This window comes from Lutra lutra, chromosome 7 (assembly GCF_902655055.1).
Source record: "Lutra lutra chromosome 7, mLutLut1.2, whole genome shotgun sequence".
Taxonomy (NCBI): Eukaryota; Metazoa; Chordata; class Mammalia; order Carnivora; family Mustelidae; genus Lutra; species Lutra lutra.
This window is the reverse complement of record NC_062284.1, coordinates 24155541-24181490: the sequence shown is the minus strand read 5'-3', so window position 1 is coordinate 24181490 and position 25950 is coordinate 24155541. Positions and strand designations below refer to the sequence as shown.

At 44.4% G+C, this 25950-nt stretch overlaps 1 protein-coding gene across 4 annotated transcripts in view; it reads left to right on the top strand.

Annotated features, from left to right (window-relative positions):
• ATP10A (ATPase phospholipid transporting 10A (putative)) overlaps positions 1 to 25950 on the top strand; it is a 182925-nt gene that overhangs the window by 75158 nt on the left and 81817 nt on the right. For all 4 annotated transcript variants that reach the window (XM_047737380.1, XM_047737381.1, XM_047737379.1 and 1 more), the window contains one exon: positions 7216 to 7420. In XM_047737380.1, coding sequence (XP_047593336.1) covers positions 7216 to 7420 — 205 coding nt within the window. The remainder of the gene's footprint in view (positions 1 to 7215; positions 7421 to 25950) is intronic.

Here is a 25950-nt window from a genome sequence, read left to right as displayed (position 1 = left end):
CAAGTGAGATGTGCCTCTGTTACCCTGTCCACCCGCATTCCAGCAGGCGGGCAGGGTGTGGGTATGGTGAATGGTGGGAGGGCAGGAGTGGGGTTCCCATGTGTTGTTGTGAAAATAATTTGCCAATGAATTAAAACTGACATTTTTACAACATGGGAACATATACAATAATATATGGCCATAGGAAGTTGTTAGATAATGTAAGGGTAAGAAAATCGAATGTTTACACATGTTACAAGCATTTTGAACTTTTCATTCATCTTGTCAAATACCAAAAATAGAAGAGGCAAGCATCCCCAACTATAAGATGCCCTGGAAGCTGGCAGGTGGCAGCTCCAGGCACGTGGCCCCATGTTCTGTGGGCAGCATGGTCCTGAACAGCCACTGTTACTCTGTGTTGATTACAGTGTCACAGAACTTGAATGATCATGTCGTATTACATGACATGAGGAGTAACTTGTGTGTGGAACCAGCAGTGAGTTTGCCTCTTTCTGCAGCCTGGGAGAACTTTTAAATAAAACAGAATGAGTTCGTTCATAAATTCAGAGACTAGGTTGGAGATCAGTGATGATCCAATTATTATTGTGACTGTCCTTGTACAAGGAGTGGCCGTGGGTCACCAAGGATGTTGACTGGTTGTGGCAAATTCAGAATCTGTTGTCACCTTAAAAAAAAAAAAAAAAAGCTCTGTTACTGTTAGGGAAAATTATAGCCAGTAAACCTAAATGAAAATCTCCTGGAAAACAACGTATTAAAGGTGAAAGTATGATTCCTTCATTTTTTTGCAAAGCCTTTTTTTTTTTTTAACTTGATCAAAGTTTGTTTGGTTTTATGAAATAGATCCACCTTTACTACATTGGAGAGATTTAGAAATACATCATTGAAAACCCTGAACCATGGCAGAGACACCTTAAACACTGGAGGGGTCAGGGGTCAGTGAGGCTGCAATGGGTGAAGATTCTGATGCTTTCAAAAAATAAAACCTTAACAAGGTGTTTTAAACAGTATATCCTGAACCTGTATTCATGAAGAAGAGCTCTGTAAAAGTAATAGAGATCCCCAGGGAAAACATGCTTTCAGCTACTCAAAGTAATTCCTGTAAATTCTGTAAGTCAGCTACCTCCTCTTAAGGAATTATTTACTAAAGAACCTTAAAAACCTAACTTGTACAAATAAATAGTTTAACTCAGCCTAAACATTAAATAACCAAAAATGATCAATTAAGGGATCTTAAAATTTTATTCTAATTTTATTAAAACAAAGACTCCTTGTCTTTAAATAAAATTGGTCACTCGTCATCCTCATGTTTCCTTATTCTTTCACCCCTCATTGTGTTGTTTTGAACCAAAAAAAAAGGGTCAGATGAGAACTGCAAAGCTCAGCACGACTAATTATAAAATGTTAGTAATAGATTTTCCCCGAAGAGGAGCTCTATTATACTCAAAAGGATCACATTAGCCTCAGAACAGATTTTCAAAATCATCTATGTAACATTCTCACTGTTTAGCTGAGGAAACAGCAGGCCTCAAAGTGTGGTGGTCGGTGCGGAAAACAAAACAAAACAAGACAAAAAAACCCAGAAAACAAACAAAAACAACAAAAACAGTGCCAGGACTTTTTAAGACTCTCTTTTGTCTATGGTTTCTTATGTGGTTCTTTTAAATATAAGACATCTTAAAAAATAAATAAATAAATAAATAAATAAATATAAGACATCTTTATCAATCTACCTCCCCCTTTTTGCCCTCATTTCAAAAGAATCATACTTTTTTCACTTATGACCTTTGAAATCTTCGTTCAGCCATCTGAGTTCAGACCTTTCAGGAATTATGAGAAGGGATTTGTGCTAATTAGAAGAGCCAGTTGTCATTCCTGTGGTGCAATCATGTGCCATGTTTGTAATTATTTATAGCCACTATTTCAAGACTGCACATTTTCAGGGTTTCCCCACATTTTAAAGATTTTACTGATTTATTTTAGAGAGAGAGAAAACGGGTGAGTGGGGGGAGGGGCAGAAAGAGAGAGAGAACCTTAGGCTGATTCCCCGCTGAGCACGCAGCCTGATGTGGGCTTGATCCATCTGAGAACAGAGATTCTAGGGGCTTGATCTGTCTGAGAACAGAGATTATGACCTGAGCCAAAATCAAGAATCAGATGCTCAACCAGCTGAGCCACCCAGGCGCCCCAGGGTTTCCCCACATTTTAATATGTTACTCATACCCTCTGATGGGCTTCCACTTTGTGGGCGTTTGGATTTTAACCAGTCTTGCTCCACATTCCTTTCTTGTGAAGTAGTTTTTTCCTTAAGTATGCAGGTTATAAAACTGCGTAACTGCAGGTAGAATCTTTAGTTTGTTACATTGTAGAAGATTGAGCTGCCAGGAGGAGAAGCGTCTAGTGCCTGCTATGTGGAAGATGGAAATGGTTCATATTAATTCTTTATTGCTATGCAACAAATCCTTGCAATCTCAGCAATTAAAAACAATGTTGCAACAACGTGGATGGACCTAGAGGGTATTATGCTAAGTTAACAAGTCAGAGAAAGACAAATACTGTATGATCTCACTTAAATGTGGAATCTAAAGAACAAAACAAATGAACAAACAAAACAAAACAAAACAGAAACCAGAAACAGATTCATAGTTACAGAGAATAAACCGTTGGTTACCAGAGTTGGGTGGGGTAGGGTGGCAGGAGAAATCAGTGAAGAGGATTAAAAGGTACAAACTTCCTGTTATAAAATAAATAGGTCGTGGATATGTAATGTACAGCATAGGGAATATAGTCAATAATACTGTAATAACTTTCTGTGGTGACAGATGGTAATTACACTTATCATGGGGATCATTTTGTATTGTATAAAAATATTGAATCACCATGATGTACACGTGAAACTAATGGGATTTTGTTTGTCAAAAAGAGGAATGCAGATGTATTAACTTAGTTTCTGGGCGTCAGGGGTGCAGGCCTGGGTTGGCTGGGTCCTCTGCCCAAAGTCTCACCAGGCTACAGTTGAGGTGTAGGCTGGGGCTGTGGTCTTGTCTGAGGCTTGGGTCCTCTTCCAGGCTCTTGTAGGATCTTGGTATAATTCAGCTCCAGTAGGTAGGACTGAGACCACGTGCTCTCAGCCTGGCCATGTGGCCACTTTCAGCATCTGACTTCCTGTCTCTGGCCGTAGGGTCAGATTTATGGGACTCCTGTGGCTCCGTCAGATCCACCCAGATGGTCTCTCTGTTGACTGGCTCACAGTCTGCTGATTGGTTACCCTAGTTACATCAGCAGGAATGATTTCCACCACATTCACAGTCCCTGCATCACTCAGGGGGACTGGCAGGGGTGTGTACACCAGGACTGAGCTGGGGATATTGGGGCCATCTCAGAATCCTATTGGCACATGGGATGGCTGGCACCTGTCCTTAGGAGAAACATTCTGTGGAAAAAAATTAAATAGTACTACTTCCTAATTGCTGTGAAGGAATCAAGAGTATTGAGGACTTAGAGATGTCAAACCTTGCCACTGTAAAAAAATATAAGCCATGTATCTCAGGAGAGTACTAGGTTCCTGGAGGAGGCCGGCCTCGGCCTGGTTGGGGTTGGATTTGGCAGGAAGGCCACAGGGCACTGTGCACCCCTGAGATTTTTGCCATGGAGAGGGAGGGGTCACACATTCTATCCACCCTGAGCTGTGTCCATACTGACCTGAGGAAATCGAAGGCAGTTCTAAATCGTTTACCTGCTGTGTAGAAAAGCCTGAAGAAGAGTGTGATTAGGAGGTGAGTGTTACATAGAATTGTGTCAGAGAGATTTATTTCTGTCTTCTCTGCAGTGTTTTCCTGTGCACAGACATGTGGGGAAGCGTGGGACACATGCCTATGGATAAATCCCTTGGCGCAATGCCCTCCACTACCTGCTTCCTCTGCTGCCCCTCCTTCTCTGTCACAGTGGCCTGGGAGCCGGTCCGTCCATCAAGAGTCATGGGAATTGCAGTTACTAGATGTGGGTCTGCTCAGGCAGCCATAACAAAGCACCACAGACCAAGTGGCTTAAACAAGTCGATTGTCTCTCAGTTTTGGAGTCTGCAAGTCCCAGATCATGATGCTGGCAGGATTAGTTTCTCTTGAGGCCTTTCTCTTTGGCTTTCAGATGGTTGTCTTCTCTCTGTGATCACACATAGCCTTTCCTCTCTGTGCACACATCCCTGTGTCTCCTCTTCTTCTAAGGGCATCAGTAGGAATGCCTGGGTGGCTCAGTCTGTTAAGCGGCTGCCTTCAGCTCAGTTCATGATCTGAGTCCTGCATTGGTCTCCTTACTTGGCAGGGAGACTGCTTCTCCCTCTGCCTGCTGCTCCCCCTGCTTGTTCTCTCTCTCTCTCTGACATATAAATAAAAATAAAATCTTAAAAAAAAAAAAAAAAAAGGTCATCAGTCATACTGGATTAGCACCATGCCCTGTGACCTCATTTCAACTTAAGACCCTGTATCCAAATACATTTGCTGGGAAAAAATAAGTGTTATACCCTCCTCATGAGAAAAAGGGCCTCTCATATATAACGTATGTGTCATATGTAATATGTAATACATATACATATATATATGAATATATAATACAGTATATGTACAGTATAGATGATATATTTAACATATAATATTATATGATAAAGATAAGAGAAAAGTAGCAGGGACATTGCAGGGGTTGGTGTTGGGTCCAGACTCAGCTAGGTTGTTCCGGCTGGAAATTGTCTATGGGACTGTGGGGCTATGATGGAGAATCTTTGGTCTGTTGGTGTGTCGAAGGGGTTCCATCATGCGGCTCTCCTTTCACAGATGACTCCCAGGTGTGGGTTTTCAAGGACCCATACTGCTGCTGGAGTTCCTGCGAGCTGCAGGGTCTTTTCACAGAAGCCAGCACTCAGGCGTCCTGGAGCCGCTGAGCTCCTGCTTCCTTTGCTTCCCAAGGCTCACGTGGGTCCTCTCACCCTGACTGTCAGCAGGGATCTCCTGACCCAGTGTTGCAGTCTGCAGGCTCACTGGGGGCTGTAAGGGGTGCTGTGGGGCTCAAGGCCACCATCAAAGTAAGTTACTTTTTAAAAACAGCGCTCCGATGGAGTGGGCAAGCTAATGTTTTAAGATTCCAAGGCAGAAGGAAACTGATTTCATGTTCGATGAGTTCTATAAATGGAATGTAGTTAAGATAAACTGAACACAGACAGTTCTGCTCTTCTCCTTGTCCTCACCTTCCTGTGCCTGTCCCAGGGCAAGTCTGGGACCACCGTCTCCTGGCAACTCCTGTCACAAACGAAGGCTGTCCGCTCACTCTGAGTGCATGCTACTCTCTTTATTGACTACATGGTGACTGAGCTTTTGGAAACTTTCTTCTGGAAGAGGATTGGCTTTTTCAGATTTCTCCATACTTTCTGTGGGACTCAACAAATGGTCATGATAAGGAAGAGGGGCTAAGCAGCTGATGCTTGCAGTGATCATAAAGTCAAGATTTGACCTTTAACCAACTGAGCCACCCAGGCATCCCAAGATTTGACCTTTAGAAAAGGAAACGGGAACATTTTTAAATGTTATTTCATCTGTCACACAGCAAGGCTATCTGTCCACAGGGAAGAGGTCAGACTGGTGTTGAGCCAGCAGGAGGCTCAGGTGACTGACAGTTCTGTGCCTTATCACAGGGCCAGCTGACCTCGAGTTGGAGGCTAATGGGACCTTATCACAACTCTTGAAGAAGTCTTGAACACCCTGGCCTTGTGGGGAGTGTTGTGTTGGCCCAGGAAGAATATTTTTGCTCACTTTGAGGGCTTGATTCTACCGTCCCCAAAGGTTGCTATCCAGTGTTTTGGTCTTGCCTTGTATTATTTTTGAGTACAGAGCTATACCTGATTTGTCTCTGTTGGTCTTATTTTATGGTGGCCAAGCTGTGCATTGCATGTCATTCGTTTGGTGGTCTTGAATTAGAACAAGAAAGCAGAGGCTTAAAATGGAAGGGGATACTTGTTTCTTCCCATCTGGGGCAACTGATGGCTAGGAGTTCCTAGACATTTGCCTTGGGTTTCCTCAAATCAATTTACACATTGAGATGTGTAAAACTCTCAATACTTCTTCCAAAGTTCAGAAGTCATTTAGATGTGACTGCCTTGGTCTACCTTGAGATCTGGACTTGATGTCTGAATTCAGATTCTCTGGGAGCTCAAGCAAGGAGAGGCATTTTATTGGGCAGGAAACAGTAGGCGATGGTTAAAGTGAAATGTGTTTTGGTGTTGTTTTGTTTCCCCCTTAACACTATAACCCAAAGGATTTCTTGCTGAAATTTCTTTATAGCATATCATGTTGAGAGAGTCATGTTTCTGTACTTACTTGTAAAAATGGACAAAACTGCCTTGAAGGAACTCTTAAAATACCCTTTGTAGGATTAATTGGCCTATATTTTTAGAGTAGAAAAAATCTAAAGAAGAAATCTGCAAATACTGTTTTCATCTAAGTATTTGTTAGTAGTAATTGTTGGATGTGAGATGTAGGCAGGTTCTACTGTTTCTGAATTTGGCTATTGTAGGTACTTCATAACGGTGCATTCATACAATATTCTACTTAGCAAAATGTCTTCAAGATTCATCTATGTTGTAGCACGTGTGAGAATTCCCTTTCTTTTTACAGCTGAATAATATTCCCAGGATAGCTTTATATGACATTTTACTTATCGGCTCATTTGTTGTAGTTTCCCTCATTTGGCTATGATGACTAGTGCTTCTATGAAGATGGATGTACAAAACTCTTTATCAGTCCTTGCTTTTAATTCTTTGGGGTAGATATCTAGGAGTGGACATTTTAACCATTTGAAAGTGTGTAATTCAGAGCCATTTAGTGCTTTTACAATGTTGTGCAGCCACCACCACTACCTAGTCCCAGAACATTTCAATCAAATGGAAACCTGTACCCAATAAATAGTTTCTCCCCATTTCCTTTCCTCCTCGTCACTGGCAACCACTGATCTACCTTCTATGTCCATGGATTTACCTATACTGTGTGTTTCATGTAAATGGAGTCATACTATATGGGGTCCTTATGAATATCCTTCTTAAATACTTTTTATTATGGAAATTTTTAACATACTGGAAAAATAGAAATTTTTTAAAATGAGCTGCATGTGCCAATCACACAGATTCAGGTGTGATCAACCTTCTGCCAGTCTTGTTAATGGCAGTTTCTTTACCAGGGAGGAAAAGCAGTATGTGAATCGATTCTGGAAAGAAATCCGAGTGGGAGATTTTGTGCGTCTCCGCTGCAATGAGATCATCCCTGCAGACATTCTGCTGCTCTCCTCCAGTGACCCTGATGGACTGTGCCACATTGAGACTGCCAACCTGGATGGAGAGACCAACCTGAAGCGAAGGCAGGTGGTCCGTGGCTTCTCAGAGCTCGTAAGTGACCTGATACTCCCAGGGTATCTTGGGCACCATGTCCATAGGGTACGTCCCATGCTGTACTTCCAGGCATCAGAGCACCTGCCCTCTGCCCCCTGTGCCTCACCGCCTCCATCAGTTCATCAGGCCAGGCCACTTTTCCTGGCAGATAGGTGTGGAACTGAGGGTCTGAGAGGACCCCTGACCCACCTGAGCCCATGACCAGCCTATGACTGTGGGGAACAGGACTCAATTTTATAACTCTGATTTCCACTGTACATTTCTGAGTTTCTCAAAACAGTATTTAAAATTACAAAGAATATTTATGACCAGCTGACTCTTGACATTTATTTAGTTGTTGTTCTAGTTTGCTAAATGGCTACACAGCAGAAGCAATGCCCTATTCTGAGAGTGTAGCTCTGGAATGTTTTCTCCTCAAGGGTGTTTCTGAGTTTGGCATCAGATCTTCTGTATCTGAATTCTTCTTTAGAGAGCCTCAGCCACGGCTCAAAAGAATATACAGTTGATGTGGAGTAAGAAGTAGGAAAGGAAGTGTGGTGTCTGACTGCTGGCACTCACCAACAGCCTTGTGGCCGGAAAATTCAAACCCTGTCAGGGGTTTCTAACCTTCTGTTCACTCTCACTCCTGCAGTTTTGTATAAAGGATGCAGGGGTCCAAATCTAGGTGTAATGAAAGTAGCATGAGTTGTCAGAGATCAGAAGTGTCCGGAGGGGAGTTGGGCTAGCCTGAGCCCTATTCTCCTAACACCACCTCTGTCCTAGGCTGCCTATTTCAGTCATGCCTGGGAGTCTTGCTGTTGGCCTGTACTGAAGGGGATTTAAGAAGTGCCCAAGGAAATGAGATCCTGCATTTCGGAAAGGATGCCACTGGGGAGTCTCTTCCTCTGTCACATATGTGTTAATCAATGTCATACATTGGAGATTTTCTTCCTTTGTCACTGAGATCTCTCCATGAGCTCCCATAGAAGCAGCAGCCCTGGACTCAAGACCAGACAGGCCTCTTTGGAAAGGTTGGCTTGTTTTACGCTTATGGATCTCATCATGAGCACTGTCAGTATTTTGGGTGGGATGTTTATTAGACAGGATCCTTTTGGGGTTGGCATCCTTGCCTCCCACTCATGAGTGAACATGTAATCCCCCTTGGTCACTGTGACAATCAAAGATGCCTCTCCACACTTGTAGACAGAATTCCACAAGCTGAAGCTCCCCACCTTGGAAGCTCCCCACCTTGCTTCAGCTGATAGGGACTTCTGAGCCTGACATCCCTCCAACCTACAGTGCACTGGGACGTCATTACCAGCATCTGCTCCCACTTATTTCCACAACTTTCTCTTTCACTCTTTTTAAAAAGTTGAGATATAATGGAATACAGTATTATATTAGTTTCAGGTGTACAACATAAAGATTCAGTATTTGTTTATATTGCGAAATGATCACCACAATAAGTCTAGTTAACATCCATCAGCACACACAGCTATAATTTTCTTTTTTTGTGATGAGAACTTTCAAGATTTACTCACTTAGCAACTTCCAAATATACAGTGCAATATTGTTAACTGTAGCCACTACTCATTTACTTTTTTTCTTTTTCAAGCCTTCTTTTGTGCGAAGTGTTTTTTTGTGAGCTGCCTCAAATCTTTCTTGGAATGACACGGAGCTGACATAAATATTAAAAATAGCAATTTTAAAAAATGGGGTGCTGTCATCATCCCAGATCAGGATCGCTGGTGGAATTTAGGGGCCTCTTGAGGCCCAGTACTGGAGGTTTCTGACTTCTGCATTGATTGTGCTCCAGGGTTTGGCAATAAATGGGGGCTCACCTTCTACTGCCACCCCCTGTCCCTTGTTATCCTAAGGATGGTCTTACTTCAAGGCTTTCTCAACCAGGCCTGCTCAGTCTCCGAGACTAGAGCCCAGAATTCCAGGTACAGATCAGTGTGTGAATTAAGCCTGAAATCAGTATGGCAGCTGTATTGCGGGCTCATTTCTTGTCATCTGAGCACATACTGGGTTATAAGGAGGCAGTGGCTACACAGGCTAGAAGGTTACCCTCCTGGTAGAGTGGCCAGGGTGCTTGGAAGATGATTGTAACATGCGTGAATACTTATGTATCTTTAGTGGGTGAACATTTGAAAACTGGAGAGCAAAGTGTACATGTTTGGGGTGGTGGAATGGAGAAAGCCTAAGTGTAGCTCCTAGCTCCTGAGTTACTCAAGAGTAACTTCCATGTTTCACATCTTCTAATTTTATTCAGTTGCTAAACCCAGTAATAGCTAAAAACCTCCTCCACCTACTTTTTTCCCAAACAACAACTGGAACAGCTCAGTAGTGCTTTATCTAAGAGAGCTGTTTGTAAGTTGGATGTTTATTTAAGGATGGCTACAGGCAGACACATCCTTCATGCCCCATGAATGCCTGAGGAAGTAAATGGAGTTGAGCCATAATTTAGTCTAAATAGCCAAAATTAACAACCAAAGGAATTCTGATTTGAAATAAAAGTTTCTTTATCAGCACCCAAATTCTTCAGTAAGCATGCATATTGTCCCTATTAGTGGAATTTTTTTTTCACTTTTTTCTTTTCTTTCCCATTTTCTCTAAATGTCTGAAAATATTTTTCTGATAGCTGAATTCCCATTCAGACATTATTTTTCTGAAATATAAGAACTGCCCCACAGAGAATAAAGGTAGGAAATTTCTGGCATTTAAAAGCCTGACAGTTGGAAAACTAATATTGTACACTATGTTAATTGTGGTAGAATTAAAATTAATTAGTTAATATGAAATAAAAATTTAAAATGTTTAAAAATTTAAAAAAAAAAAGCAAAAGCCTGACAGCTGGAAAACCAGAGTTCTGACTCCAGCATTACAATACCAAGAACATTCTAGTTCTCGGTATTTAAGTGGGTTTTCATAGAATGGAGTCAGCTAGTGTATCTCAGACATGTGAGGAACTGGGTCCTGTCCAATACAAAGCGCTATGCTGCCGTTTTGATGAGTAGTCAGTTGTAAGTGGCGGTCCCTAGGAAAACCTAAATTAGAAGCAATTTGCAAAACCGGGGTGAAGAAATGTGACAGCTACTCTGTGTACACATGAGGGTCTGGTGAGGAGGCAGAAATTACACAGGATTCAGTCAGGGCAAGTTTGACGGAAAGAATTCCAATGGGGTTTGTGAAGTGAGAACAAAGACTTGCAGGAACGCAGACCTCGCTGATAGAGCAGTCACTGGCCCTGGGGCCTACCTAGATACTACCCATGGAAGAGACACCCCAGGTTGAGTCTTGTTTTCATGGCTGGGAGCACAGCCATTACTCACATGATGGTAGAAAAGCTTCTGAGGGGCTGTGCCAGCCAGAAGTCAGCCATCCACAGAAAAATGTTGAGCCAGGAAACTTGAGAAGTGCCAGGGGCAGCTGCTGACCACTAGGCACTAGCTGGGCTCTAAGAATGCTGCCTTCTTCTTGTGGTTCCAGCTGCTGCAGTGGACAAAGGCTGAGTGGTGGCTCTTTAGATAACCAGCCTGTAGAAACCAGATCTGTACACGCAAAGGGACCAGGAGACGGTGCAAGGAGATGTAGCCCCCCTTGGGGTCAGGGTCCATACCCTTGGGGTCTCTGGTTACCTTGAGCTGAAAGCTGAAAAAGGATGTGGCAGATCTAGTGCTGCACATAAACATACCACAGGTTTCTTGCCTTAGAGACCCCCGGAGGGGGTGCTGGGAAGTGAAGAATAAATCCACGCACCCTTCCACCTGAAGACCAGCCCCTTCTCCCCAGCATCCCTCCAGTGCCCTCTACTGACAAGGCAAAAAAAGTAGCTCTTTTTCTAAAAGCCTTTACTGAAGGGCTTGTTTGCTTAGGTAAGGATGCTAAGAAAGGGGGAAGTGGGCGGCACTGAGGCTGTTCAGGTCCAAAGTGGCAGTAGGGGCTGAGTCCCAGGCTTCCCAGTCCAGGGCACAGCTGGGGCAGTCCATGTGGCACCCAGGGTGCAGATGGCTCAGCTGGCACGTGGAAGACCTTCACCTACTTTGTAGTACTCCCTGGCAAGGGAGTGAGCATGCTGTCTTCCTGAAGTCGAATCACAGAAAGCACAAGAGACCTCAGTGTGTCACCTACTCCATCTCCACATCAGGTCCAAGCCCATCGGGTCCAAGCCCTTTCCCTGGGGAGATGATGATCATACTCTGTTTCATAACTCTCAGGGGAGTCTGCTTCTCACCAGCTATGAAGATGAATAAGGAGAACCTGGAGTACTATACCCAGTGGGGGCCACAGAACTGGGTGGGACCATGACTCTGCACATAGACCAGAAAAGTATACCCTTTGCTTATGGAAGGAGATGTTTTAAATAAATAACTTAGATTGGTCCATGAGAAAAAAAAAAAAGAAAAGAAAAGAAAAGAGGGACTCGGTCCATGTGCTGCAGGGTCTAACAATTTAAGGCAATGAGACTAATACCTAGAGGACTCAGGCTTGTTTACCAGCAGACTCCCAGTGCAGAAATTGTCCAGGATTCATGGACTAGAAGCAGGAAGGCAGCATGCACGGCTGGCCCATACCCTTGAATCTGAGGATACAGCCCTCAGACACTGGACAATGACCCCAGGACTTTGAACCACCTAGCCATCTGGCCTCAGGCAAAAGAAACAAGAGATCATGGGACTGCAAAATAAACATACAATTTTCAAGTGGGAGCCAAATTGGCATTATCCCAGAAGTCATAGAGAACCCCAGTGTTTCACACGAAGCTCTTGGGATAACAACTCAAATTTGTTCAGGCTCCCTTGGTGTCAGACCTCATCATGCTTCTCACATTTGTAGTAGCACAGACATTTTAAAAACAACTTCACATATTTTAAAATATAAATCTTATGAGGTAATGATTATCACACCCTTTTATAGACCAAAAACAGAAAATGTGAAGACAGGAGGTTCTCGCAAGGCATCGCCTGCTGTGGCTTCCTGAATCAGGGTAGAGCTGGAGGCAGTCCTGGGTTCTGTCACCTTCTGAGTTGGCATGGATGGGGGGATTCTCCAGCATCCAGTCCTTCCCTTTTGTACTGGGCATTTGCTGTTGCTCCTCTCTCTCTCTCTCTCTCTCTCTCTCTCACACACACACACACACACACACACACACAAACACTCATTTTGTGATTTTTCATTATTAAACACATACTATGCTTCAAATGCTTCAAATGGATGCTTCTAGGCAATCTGTTGATCAAAAGAGGCAAGCATCTTTTCTGTCAATGTTTACGTGACCTTTGCTAATAGTGCTATGCACTGAGGAGTAAATGATAAAGCAGGAAGAGGGACGTGAAATGTCAGGTGGGTGTTGGAATTTCAGATGGGAACTGGGCAGAGCAGGGCAGGCCTCCCTGAAGACAGTGGGAGAGTCCAGACCTGAGATCTTGCTCCTGAACAAGCTATGTTAGTATCAGGGAGGAGTCTTCAGGGACTGACTTCTATGTTGGTGGATTTACTGAGAAAAAAATGTTCTTACAGTTTATCTCTTGGGTAGACCTGTGGGATTATTACCCACAACCCTGGCTACACCCACAGAGCCATCTGCTTCAGGCTGTTTAGAGCAGCGATTATGAGGTTTTCAGGAAGAGCTGAAATCACAAGCCTGGAGTAGCTAGCTCTTCTCAGGTGTGTGGGGGTGTGTGCACAGGCATGTGCATGTGTGCCTGCTGCATGCTTCCCATGAGCAAGACGGATGAAACTAGTATGGAAACTTTCCTAGGCTGGGGGAGTCTGTGAAGCACAAGTCTAAAAGATGTACCTAATGGTCTAGACTTGTACAGATTCTAAGACAGTGATGTAGCTTTACCTCCATTTTGCACATAAAGTTTTACTAAATTCCCAGGAACATTCTTGGATGCCAGGCACTCTTAGGCAGTGACAAAGCACAGAGTTTCCTTTATAAGGGAGAGTTAGGCCTCCCCTGAATTACCAGACAGAATTCAGGGAACTTAGAGAAAATCACTTTACATTCTATTTATGTAGGAGACAAAATTATTATGTTGTTTGTTGTTTCTACCTACACATGCTCTTAAAATTATCTCTACCACAGGAAGACTAGAGGTTAAGAAAAAGGACTGTTTGTAAAAATCTCACACCAAAGCTGTTTTTTTCCTTAAGATTTTCAGGTTGTTAGTCTTTAACTAAATTAGTTTAACTAAATTTAACTAAATTAGTTACATGCTCTGCTGTGGAATGAAAGAGGAAACAGTCTATCATCTAAGTGGAAAATAAAGACAGCTAGCTGGACTTGTTAATTGGAAAGGTCAATATCAAGCCTTTACGAAAAGATTCATGGTTTTCTTTTACATACACTAAGCTCATAACTTAAAAACGTGGGGCATTTTCATTCCTGAACTTAACAATCAGATAATTCAGTTGAAGGATATGAAATATGTAACAGGAAAACTTTTGAGGAAGAAAATTACTTTGAAAACACAATTGTATTTAGACTAAAGTTTCAATTCTGTGGATATTCAAGGCCATTTGGTTAGGTAGGTAATATAATTATCTGAGATATACCATGTTTTATGATATCAACTGTTTTCTTAATGGGAAATAGAAATTTGGTTATATAAGATTTTTGTTTCTCATCTTCATGACTTTGCTGCAGATTCTTTACCTTGAACCTGTGGTCTAGCATATCAGTGCATGTAGAGAGTGAAACACTGTGATCTTAATGAGGACAGTTAAATGCCATGAAGTTGATAATACTAGGCTAACCTGATATATTAATCCAAAAATATCTTACTACATATGGAAACTTGAACATTCTCTGTGTATGTTTAATTTCATGTTTTCGTGTCATAGGAAGTGGGCTTTTTTTTTTTTTAAAGATTTTACTTATTTATTTGGCAGACAGAGATCACAAGTAGGCAGAGAGGCAGGCAGAGGGAGAGGGGAAAGGAGGCTCCCTGCTAAGTAGAGGGCCCGATACGGGGCTTGATCCCAGGACCCTGAGATCATGACCTGAGCTGAAGGAGAGGCTTAACCCACTGAGCCACCCAGGCACCCCACATTTTTTATTCCAGGAAAAAGACAACCAAAGCATTAATAGGTTTTGTTCTATTTATGTGGTATGTGATTTGAAATGCTGTCTTTCTCTTTGATTATATTTTCACTGTAAAAAAAGAAGGAATTTAATCAAATTCCAACTTTCCTAAATGTAGCTGAATTGTGTTCACAATTGCAAAGAGTTTGAGTTGTGTGTGTGTGTGTTTCTGAGCTAGAAATTCCTTTACCAGTGGGAAGGGCTGACAATGTGAGATCTGCCCAATTGATACTCTGTAAGTGGGAATGGATATGTATGTTTAAGTGCGAGTGTGTGAGCATGTGTGTGTGCACACGTGAGTGTGTTTGTACACATGTGTGTACACATGTGAGCATACAAATGGATGAGTGTGTTCGTGCGCACACACTTATGAGTGTATGCAAGTGTGCAAGACATGTGTATGTGTGTGCAGGTGTGGCTGTGTATGTTCCAAAGAAGAAAGCAAAACGAAATAAAAGGGCTTGACTTATCACTTCCTGTTATCTTCTAGGAGAGGATAAATGTTCTTTCCTGGGCTAACACATGATGTTCTAGAAGCAGATTGACAGGTGAAAGCAACATTCCTGGAGAATCTGGAATTGTCAGCCTGGTTTTTGAGCACCTACAGAGCACTGTGTGTATTAGGTGTGGGAGGGGTGGTGTTGGGACAGTCCAGTCTTCACTTAGTGGACTGGGAAACACTTTGCCCTTTGAGGGGGGTCCCTATACTTGGTGTCATATCTCTTCCACTTGTTTTGTGAGCAGAGCCCCCAGTGAGAGGAGAATCTCTGTTTCCACAACATGAAACCAGTCACCACACCCTGACTGCCACAGCATTTTATTTCTTTGAGTTATTCTAATTATGTTTCTGAATTTGTCAGAGTCTATTTTCCCATTTCACCAAGAATTACTGGGGAAGTTATGTAATGCTTTCAATTTGCATATGTTCCTCCAGTGAAAGGCAGCACTTTGGTTCTCATTTTGATATTAGTGCTGCTTAGGATTTCTCCTCTTCATAAGTGAAACATACCATATATGCATATGTATACACAGAAATATCAGTACACACATTTGTACCCTCATGATGATATTAACATAAACCACAGCTTATAAGAATCCTGTTTTAAGCAAGAACTATACTTCAGAAGATATAATTACCTACTTGTGTGTAGATGAAACTGTATTTTCTAACATCTAAATTGGGTTTCAACTGTAATGAAATACATTCAGGGCTTTTTTAAGGTTGCTAATGAATAATCCATGTTGTGAAAGGTACCCAATGATGTGACTTAGCAGACCCCAATGAGAATTTTAACCAAGCTGAGATCAGACCTAAAGCAAGCTTTTTTAGTTTGTTGGTTTTCCCTGAGGCTGTTTTTCAGTAGTGTATCTGTCAGAAGGCTGTATGCTCACCTCCCATTATAAAAAGCATGTCATTGCCAGTGACAAAAGTTTTCCCCTCCAGTTCCAGAGAGCAAGCATTTAGGTATATCTGGATGGGGTTTTATAAGTTAAGAATTGGGCCAAAGCTTAAAATCATTGTTTTTTCATAAAACACACACACACACACACACACACACACACACACACACACACACACGCGCACACAACTTACCCAAACAAAAATGTCTACATGTGGTTCTTCTGTCTTTGAGTGAGAGGGAAAAAACATAGTTCTCGCTCACCTGTAATGGCTCACTTTTTGCAGTAATACCTGCTGTAGTCCAAAAATGAGCCCTTTTGTTTGGTTGGTTAAAAAAGACCAACTTCAAAGCATATGGATTTGGGTTTGTTTTGGATGTGACTTCAAATAGTTGGTTTGCTTATCCGCCCTTTATCAGGAGTTCTGGAGCCTTGACCATCAGGCAGGAAATTTTGTTCAGGACAGACTTGTAAGGTTGACGTCTCCACCTTGGCCCAGCAGAGCTGGTGTTGGCCATGGAAATACATCCCTGGTATTCTGAGTGTTGGCCTTTCAAAGCTAACACTGGGCAGAGAAAGGTGGTGCATGTAGGGCTGGATTCAGTTGCTGGGACTGGACTGTTCATCTCAAGCATTAAAGTCCAGAGGCTTGGGGACACTTGGGTAGTAGCTTGCTCCTGCCTGTTTGGACTGTTTCTGCACCTCATGCATCCTTGGGAGACTGGGGTCTTTCTGACAACCTGCTTGTAAATCTCTTGTTGACAAACGATCCAGGAGCTAGTGCCACCTAGAACCTGAAATTGGTGGGAGCTCTGTGTCTGTGTTCAGAAAGCTTGTAACCCTTGTGGTAAGAATAATGAGACTTTCCGCCCCCACCCCCATCCTGAATAATGGTCCCAGTTCATACTCATTCAGTGCCCACTGTGTGTCAGGCCCTCTTCTGAGTCTTTCTATGACACTGCTTCTTCTAATTTTCTTGGAACGCATCCATGGGGGATGCAGTCCAAGACCCCCAGTAGAAATTTTGATTTCTGCAAACCAAAATTTTAATAATGCTTGCAGTTAACAGTAGCTTTGGATGCTCCCAAAACAAGGACTTGGGCACTTGTGACACTGGAGCAGCTGCATGGGTAGGTCAGTTTGAAAAGCTACTTTCTAAAGGCAGTGGTTGGTCACCACCATGTGCTCACTGACTGCCCATGCTGGGGGAATGGGATGGGATTACTAAGTTCCTGTTGTACTTAGATCACAGGAAAGATCTGCCTCTCCCCCAGTAAGGACACACACACCTGTGGTGACGGCATGTTGGTGGCACTCACCAGGTACCCCCTTGCTGCTGTGGTCAAGCCTGGGTGTTCCAGTTCCCTGAAACCACAGGCCCTGAGGACCCTTCCCCCACCCCCTACAGCACAGGCCAGGTGCTGGCCATGCTATCCCAGAGTGAGTGTTCAGTGTGCTCTCCCTAGCCTCCATGAGGAGTCCTCCTGAAGAAAGGGGAAGAAATGCAGATTATGTCAGGGCTGGAAGCAGGAAGAGAGGAGTACCTGGCATCAGCTTTGTGATGCTCAAGCTCTCAAACCCCAGCTCTGAGGCCTCGGGGCCCAGTGCTGCTTGGTGGTTCTTGCTCTTTCAGCATTCGTCTGCAGGAGTCAGTGAGTGTACACACCCCCCTGTCAACATCAAGCTCTGGGATGGGGAGGTCTCCTGAAATCTCAGGCGGCGATGACCCAAGGCTCCAATGGGGATAATTCTCAGTTTCTGTGCAGATTATGTTTTAAATGTGTGTGTATTCATTTGCTAAAGGTGCCACAACAAAGTCCCACAGACCGAGTAGCTTAAATAACCAAAATTTCTTGTCTCATAGTTCTGGAGGCTGGATGTCCCAGATCAAGGTGTCACAGGGCTTCTCTCTTCAGAGGCTTCTCTGTTTGGTTTGTAGATGGCCATCTTCTCCCTGTGTTCTCACATGATCTTCCTTCTGTGCCCATGTCCTCATCTCTTCTTTTCAGGACACCAGTGAGATTGGATTAGGACCCACCCTAATGTTTTACTTCAATTACCTCAATTACCTCAAGACCCCGTCTCTACGTTCTGAGGTGCTGGCAGTTAGCACTCTAACATAGGAATCTGGGGAGAGGACACAACTCCATCCATAAGAGTGGCATGTCAGGGGGAAAGCCGTGCTATTTTTGCAGGTACCATTAGCATGCTGATTACCTCAGATCAACCCACTGTTGCATTCCACATCCCTTGTCTTCCACTGCCAGGAGGAAAATGCCTTCTTTTGATGAGTTTCTTGCTGGAAACTTGAGCCCTAGTCTATCCATGGGGGATACATTCCAAGACCCCCAGTAGATGCCTGAAACCACAGATAGTACTGAATGCTAGGTATACGATGTTTTTTTCCTATACATACATACATACCTGTGATAAAGTTTAATTTACATATTAGGCACAGTAATAGATTTATAATAACTAATAGTAAGATAAAACAATTATAACAGTATGCTGTAATGTGGTTTCTCTCTCAAAATATCTTACTGTAGTCACACTTCTTGTGATGATGTGAGATGATCAAAGGCCTGTGAGACGAATGAGACAAAGTGAAGTGAATGAGGTAGGCATTGTGATGCAGTGTTAGGCTGCTATTGATCTTCTGGACTGTGGTTGTCTGTGGGTTACTGGAACTGGAAAGATACCAGAGGGACTGTGGTACAGTTGCCAAAGACTGAGGCAGAATGGCTTTCTCTGGCTGGCTGCCGCCTGCCGAGAGACTGAACATTAATATATTTATGTTAGATATTAAAAATTCCATGAATGACAGTGGAACAAAAAGAATAAGAACTGTACTATTAGGAAGATTTCAAAAATTTGGTTAGAGTTCTTTTAAGTATTTGTGTGTGTGTGTGTGTGTGTGTGTGTGTGTGTGTGTGCGTTTATGTATGTGTGTGTGTAGTTCACACCATGTCAAGACACAAACCCTCCCTCCTAAGTAATTTGTCTTAGAAATAGGGAGGGACAAACTTTTCAACTCTTGACTAAAGTCTTTTTTTTTCTTTTTTAAAGATTTTTTTATTTATTTGAGAGAGAGAGAGAGAGAGAGAGAGAGAGAGACAGATCATGTGAGTAGGGGGAGGGGCAGAGGAAGAGGGAGATAAGGAATCCCAAGTAGACTCTGTGCTGAGGGCTTGATCCCATGACCCTGAGATCATGCCCTGAGGCAAAACCAAAGGTCCGATGTTTAACCAACTCTTTAACTAGGGTCTTGATTTTAGAGTTTCCTTCAAGGAAGATGTCTTTTCCATTGACAGTACATCTTGTGTGTTTCCTATTCACCTATTCGTTTGACATTATAAAAGGAGTCTCAGGACTTACTAAACACCAGTACAGAAAGAGCACTCTTCTGAGAGTCAGTTTGGGAAAACAAGGCCTGGACCTGGGGGGCAGACAAGGTGAATGTCCAAGTCTCTGTGGCCAGCACCACCACACCTGGCCCTGGTGGGCTTCCTGGCCAGCTCAGAATTTGTGCTTCTCTTTCCACAGCCATGATATGATGGGAGTAGGAAACATTTGCTTTTATTCTAAGCTGGTGAAGCCTTTTTCCCACTCATTGTACTTTTCACTAAAAAGTCCACAGTTAATGGTATTGGGTTGTTGTGGAGCAGGTGGTCTGGGCTCTCCTGTTTACCACCCACTCCATAGTTGAGGAGGTCCCACGGACCTGACCATTCCTTTTATTATGGCTGCTCCTTCCACTTCATCCTGTAATGGTCTGGTCATTTCCCAGCCACCCCAGCCCAGCAGCTGGAGTTACCACTATCCTGACCCTGCCTCACTGAGTACAGACAACCAGTTCCCAGCCCTCTAGATGCTATAAGGGCAATGCCTAGGAATCAGACTCAAGGGATGAGGGGCGTTGGGAAGACAGCCCTCCTTGACCCTGCCTTCACAGTTGTCACCTCAATCAGACACATACAGGCCCGTTCCCTTTGTCCAGGTGAGCCCTTCAGATTTGCCTCAAATATAGAACTTTAAAAGGATCCCCCCTTAAGACCACATGGAGGACATATAATTCCCCCTCCACAGGAGAGTTCTTCAGATCTTTGAAAGCTGCCTGGTGGCTCGCCTGTGGTCTATTCATAGTTAACATTTGCCAGTACTTACCACTTAGTATGTTATTAGTATGTTTGATCTAAACCCACCGTGGTAGGTGCATAGGACACCCTTGGGGGCTTTAGACATCCCTGAGGGCCTGGCCCACCAGCACTCTGGCTCCCTTGGTGTGGGATGGGTCGACACTGGGGTGTTCCAGGCTCCCGGGGCTGTGTACCACTATCCCAAGACAATATAGTCACTTCCCTATTTACAAATAAAGTAGCCCAGGTCCAAGACGGTAGGCCCCTTGCCTAAAATCCTGCAGCTACTCAGGGGAGGGGCCACTGCCAGGTATCCTGGCTGCAGAGCCCATTCTCACGGTGCCCCACCTCCTGCCCCCTGGCTTGCTCCAGCTCATGGAAGGCACCCTTCAGAGATGCTCGCATCTGTCCTTCACTACCCCCAACCAGCAGCCTGACCTGGGTCCTCCTCACACCTTCTCTGGGGTGCCATGTAGTGTCCATGTGGTGTTTTTCGCCACAGTCTGCCCCCCACTTTCTGCAGCAACTGTCAGAGTCATCCACACGGATCGAAGAGCTCTTCTGGGCACTCTCCTGCTTAGAAGCCTACAGGGGTTGTTGGCACTGTGTTAAAGCTGAGGAGAAGCTCCCTAGTCCAGAACAGACAGAAAGCAAATGGTTTACTGTCCAAAAATCTGACTCAATGGGCTATGTCGCAGAACTGCTTTGTCTAGAGAAACTGCTGATACCAAGAAACAGGTCAGGGCAAAATGCATGTGTACATGTGTGTTTCTATAGGTCTCTATAATGTATGCATACACACATGTATAGGTACATATATGCACACAGATATAGCAGCCAGACATGCACGTGTATGGGTTTCACTTAAGATTTTGTTCGATAAGAGAGTTCCATCCATTTGAAGTGCTGACAGAACCCTCACTAGATGATTTCTAGGGTGCATTCTGACTGTGCCTTTCCAGGCTTTGGGTTTGGTCCATGGCTTCCATCCAGGAGGCATGATGGGTGCTCTTGGCGTTGAGCACAGACACTGAGCTCTGGGGTTCTGCGATAGAAAGACCTGGCTTGGGCCCTGAGAAGCAGTCGGAGTAGAGGCAGGGAGACAGCATTGCGGATAGGGCCTTGTCCTTCAGAGGATGGTAGTATCCAGGTTGTGTGGATGAGGACACAGGAGGTTCTGAAAGACTCATTCACAGAGTCTTTCTGTGAGACATTGTTCACAGATGTATTAAGCACATGTGTGCCAAGCACTGTATTTAAAACAAAAAATCCCTTCTCTCAAGGAGGCACTGGTGAAGTAATTTGACCGGTTGAGTGGAGCATAGCTGGATTCACACTGAAGGCCGCCTGTAGCAGACGGGAAGGATTGGACCAAGCCTCCTAGGCTGCCCGTTGCTTGCTAAGGGAGGAGAAGTATGCCTGGCTATGTGGCTCCTCAGTGTTTGTGGATGCCATGCATCCCATTCCCTCCAAGAATTTCTAGAAGAAAAACCCATTAATAGTATAGGTGAGCAGAAATGGGAAATGCTAAATGTTAAAAAACTAAATGCTGTGCCCACCAGTTAATGCGAGGAAGAAATAAAGTTGTGCCTTCTTGGCCCGTGAAGTGATCTGCAACTTCCTGCTTTCTCAGCTTCCCAACCTGCTGTGGTGGCCGCCAGCTCTTCTCACCCCTCATTGCTGGATCAGAGGAAATCCCCATTTTCTGAGGGCACAATGCATTGCAAGGGCCTGACAAGAAAGCTGCTAGGGTTGGCGGTCTGAGAAGGAGTTTGGGCAGGCTTGGTCCCCCTTGAAGTTGGGGGCTGGGGACAGAACTGCATGGAGAGCAGGCTTTGGTCCTGCAGCTGCTAGCTTGTGACCTGGAAGTCATATGACTTATTTGGACCTCAGTCTCAACAACTGCAAAATGGGAACAGTGTCAGAGATCTTTCTTTCCTGACAGGTGCATGATCAGTGAGGGTGGCCATTCTTATCACCAGCTCTTCTCCTGCTCCTGCTGTTGTCCTCAAAGGGCTTCTGGAGGGAGAGTGAGAGCAGCCTGTTTGGGCCTAGTTTTAGGGAGAAGGGTTCACTTCACTGTGCAAAGGAGCATAATCATAAACACAGCAGATCTGTCTCAAGTGGGAGGACTGCCTTGAGCTCCATAAGTCCACAGAAATAATGGAGAGGCTGGGAGCTTATAAAGGGTTGAGTTGAAAATTGTCTAGAGTTCTGGAAAGGAGGAGGCTGCATCATTGACCCCCTTGCCCAGGGCTGTGGGAGTCCTTGCCCGCCTGTGCCCGAGAGCAGGGCAGCTTTAATACTGCAGTAAGACCAAGCTCTCCATGGCAGAGTGCCAGCCACTGGGCTGTGGGATTCCAGGTCTGCAGCTGTAACCTGAGCTTCCCTGGTGTAAGAATATGGGAACAGCATGGCAGAACCAGCACTCTGGGGGGCTTCTAACAGACTCAGCTTCAGGGGCAGGGGAAGGGGCAGGGGCCGTGCTTCTAAAGGAAAGTCCTGATTTTTAGAGGGAATTCTTTTGTCACATCCTGCAGTTCTTGGCAGGTATTCACAGAGAAAGGGAGGATATGGCCTTGATGTGCCAGCGGCTGTTAGACAGATCTACCCTGGCAGCCCAGCAACTTGGACTGCAGTGCTGAGCTCAGCAGACACAGTGCCTCCCAGCCCAGTGCCAACTTTATTAGAGGGTCCATGTGGCCACCAGGGCTCAGAGATGCTCCACCTCAAGCTGGAGGACTGTTGGCTTTTACAACAGTTGTAAAAGCCAAGCTTACAAAGGGAAAATAATCCAGAAGCAATCCTTAATTTGTGTCCAGTGTTTCTCCTGCCTCCTCATAAGTGTTTACCAGGCACACTGCAGAATTACCCTCTGCAACTGGAGGAGACTTTGGCTCTTAGCACCTTAAATCTGAGTGCAGAGCCTGTATGATTTGTAGTACCACAGGTGGAGTGGCTGTGGTGATTGATAATCCTCATGTTTCATGGAGATAAGGTAAAGGTGGCTGAGCTCACCAGTAAGGGAACATGCTTGGTCCTGGAAACCCATACTGCATCATGGATCTTTGATTAACTGTTTGCACATGATCCCTGGTCCCTGCTCCAGAGGTTGATGGGTATAGCCCTCAGCAGTGCTCTCACCTTGGGCTGGTGAGAGATGCAGAGGTCCCAGGTACCACCCAGACCCACAGAGACAGGATCTTGCATTTTGATAAGATCTGTGGGGAATTGATATTTGAGTCCCTTCAAATTTGAGAAGCCACGCAGTGCAGGATTTACACCTGGATGTAAATACTTATTTTTTTGTAATTACTTCCTGTTTTCTAAACATGAATGGGACAATCATCAGTCTTTATGTTCTCTTGCCCTCTTGACAGAAGCTGTTATTTCTGTAATTCCCTAATTAAGACACTTCTTTTTTTTAAAAAGTGACAAACATCGATCACCTACAAAAGATGCACTTTTGAAAACCTCTGGATAAAATATAATTGAGTGATATTCTTTCATAGATGTAATTTCAGGGATGCTTTATTTGTATTACTGGTAGATTGACCCACATGGGAGGAGCTTGTGTTGGCTGGCTCTAATCTGTGTAGTAGTTAATTAGGAACAGTTTTTCCTGGGGTGAATCCTTTTACAGCTGGTGCTGTGTCCCCGACTTCGTTGAACTAGCAGCCTCTGTTCCCACCAGCTTTTCTTAATGAGAATCACTGGCAACTGGACTCCTAATGAAGCTTCCCTGCCCCCCTACCACAAAATGCCGTTCCACATCTGAACTGTGCTGTTTCATACTGTTGGCTGGTCTTTCACAGTCTGCACCCACCCTGCCTTTCTGAAATTCTCTCAGTCCACACCTCCCATAGTGGACACACTTTTAGGAGACACTAGCAGTTTGGAGTATCATCCACAGCATGCCCCAGACCTCCTTCTCTTGATATCCCAGGCTTCAGTCCAGGTGTGAACTTGGGCAACCTAGGGGATTTCCTCTGTTCCTGGAGCCTGGCCTCTTTTCAGGTCACTGCCTGTTTGTTTTTTTTTTTTAATTCCAGATACCACTTCCTGTCCTCCAACGCCTCCAGAAATCTTGCAATAGAAGATTAAAATATATAAAAATATTCTTTGTTTTTAAAGTTTAAAAAGTAAGGGTAACACTCATTGACTGACATGAGTGTTTGTGTGTGTGTGTGTGTGTGTGTAGATTGGTACATAGAGATACATGTGCAGTTTTTCCATGGGGAGCTCTCTGCCCTAAGAGCCATGTTTTTTACCACGTTGGGCAGCTGAAACTCAGGAGGCAGTCTTTGGCAGAAATCACCAAGGATGGAACCATTTACAGAAACTGTTCTTCCAACCTCTGCCTGTTTCATATCAACTGATCTTAGGGCCTTCAGGCTATTTTGGGAAGAGGCCTTGCTTAGTTAGGTCTCTTGGAGTATTCAGAAAAGGTAACAGACTCTAAAAGGTTATTGGGTATTAGAGTTCTCCATAAAAACAACCAATAGGAGAGAAAGAGAGTTCTCTCTCTGTGTCAGTATCTATATGCCAATGTCTACAATAAATCTATCTGTAGATGTTTATTTCTAGAGAGATATAGACCTATAGATGTGTGTGTGGGGGGGATCTGTATGTCTAGAGAGATTTGTTACAGAAATTGGCTCATGGGTTTATGGAAGGTGAGAAGTCTCACGATCTGCCGCCTGCAAGCTGGAGACCAGCAAATCTGTTGGTGTAATTCAGTCTCAGACTGAAAGCCAGAGAACCAGAGGAGCCAATGATGTAAATCTCAGACTGAGGGCAAAAGACAAGATGAGATATCCCCGTTTAGTCAGTGAGGCAGGAAAAAAGAACAGATTTCTCTTTCCTCCATCTCCTGTTCTCTTCAGGTTCCCCATGGCTCGGACGATGCCCACCCATGTTGGGGAGGACCATGTATTTTACTGAGTCCACGGATTCAAATGCCAATCTCATCTGGAAACACCCTCATACACACACACCCCCAGAAATAGTGTTTAATCTGGGCAAGCTCCTTGGCCAGTCAAAGTGACACATAAAGTTAACCATCGCATATGTTTACTTGGCATCTTGTGGGGTTTTCCTTGGAGAGAATTTGAGAAATAAAAAGTAGGAGAGGCAGATCTAGCACTTTGGCTTAGGCCCTGACCGTCGTTTGAGCATGGACTATTCTGCCTCTGGTCCTGACGAATGGCTTCAGAGGGACAATGTGATCCTGGGGACTTCTGAAGGAGCAGAAGGGGAATGGAATGGAGCTGTGGTGAGCAGTTTTAGGCTGGGCAGAGAGATGAGAGACCGGCCGTGACATGGCCATGGGACCTTGACCACGTCACTCCTCCCATAGCCCAGGATTGTTCCCTATCTGGAAACGGATGTTGTTGGATCTTAAGGTCTCCCGTCTCTGCTCTGTGACTGCCTTTTATGGAAAAGGGCAAGGACATGGCAGAGGGGTAGTAAGATGGCAGAGCTAAACAGCTGTGCCCGTGATGTCACAGCATCCGGCCACAGTGCCCACTGTGGGCGCTGCATGCCAGGCCCCGTGTGGCAGCTGGGACACAGGGATGTGAAATCTGCTTCCCAGATAAGAAGCATGGCAAGCAATGCTGGACTCAGGCTTTCAGTGGAGGCCTGCTCTCATCTGCCTTGTTATGCTGCAGAAGTGGTCCAGCTTTGTCAAGAATAGAAGAGAGGAAGACAGACTTGGGCAGCAAAGATTTAAATTAGATGTGGGGCCAGACTCTCCTGTTAAGAAAATTATGTGTACTAACCTGTGTGGGAGAGGGCAGGGGGACAGAATTCCCTGCAGCATGGCCTCGGTTTGGGGAGGACACTCCAGGCTCTGCTGCACCGTTGTCAGCAAATGGCTATAAAATGAGAGAGATATTCATTAGCAGAAGGAGGAG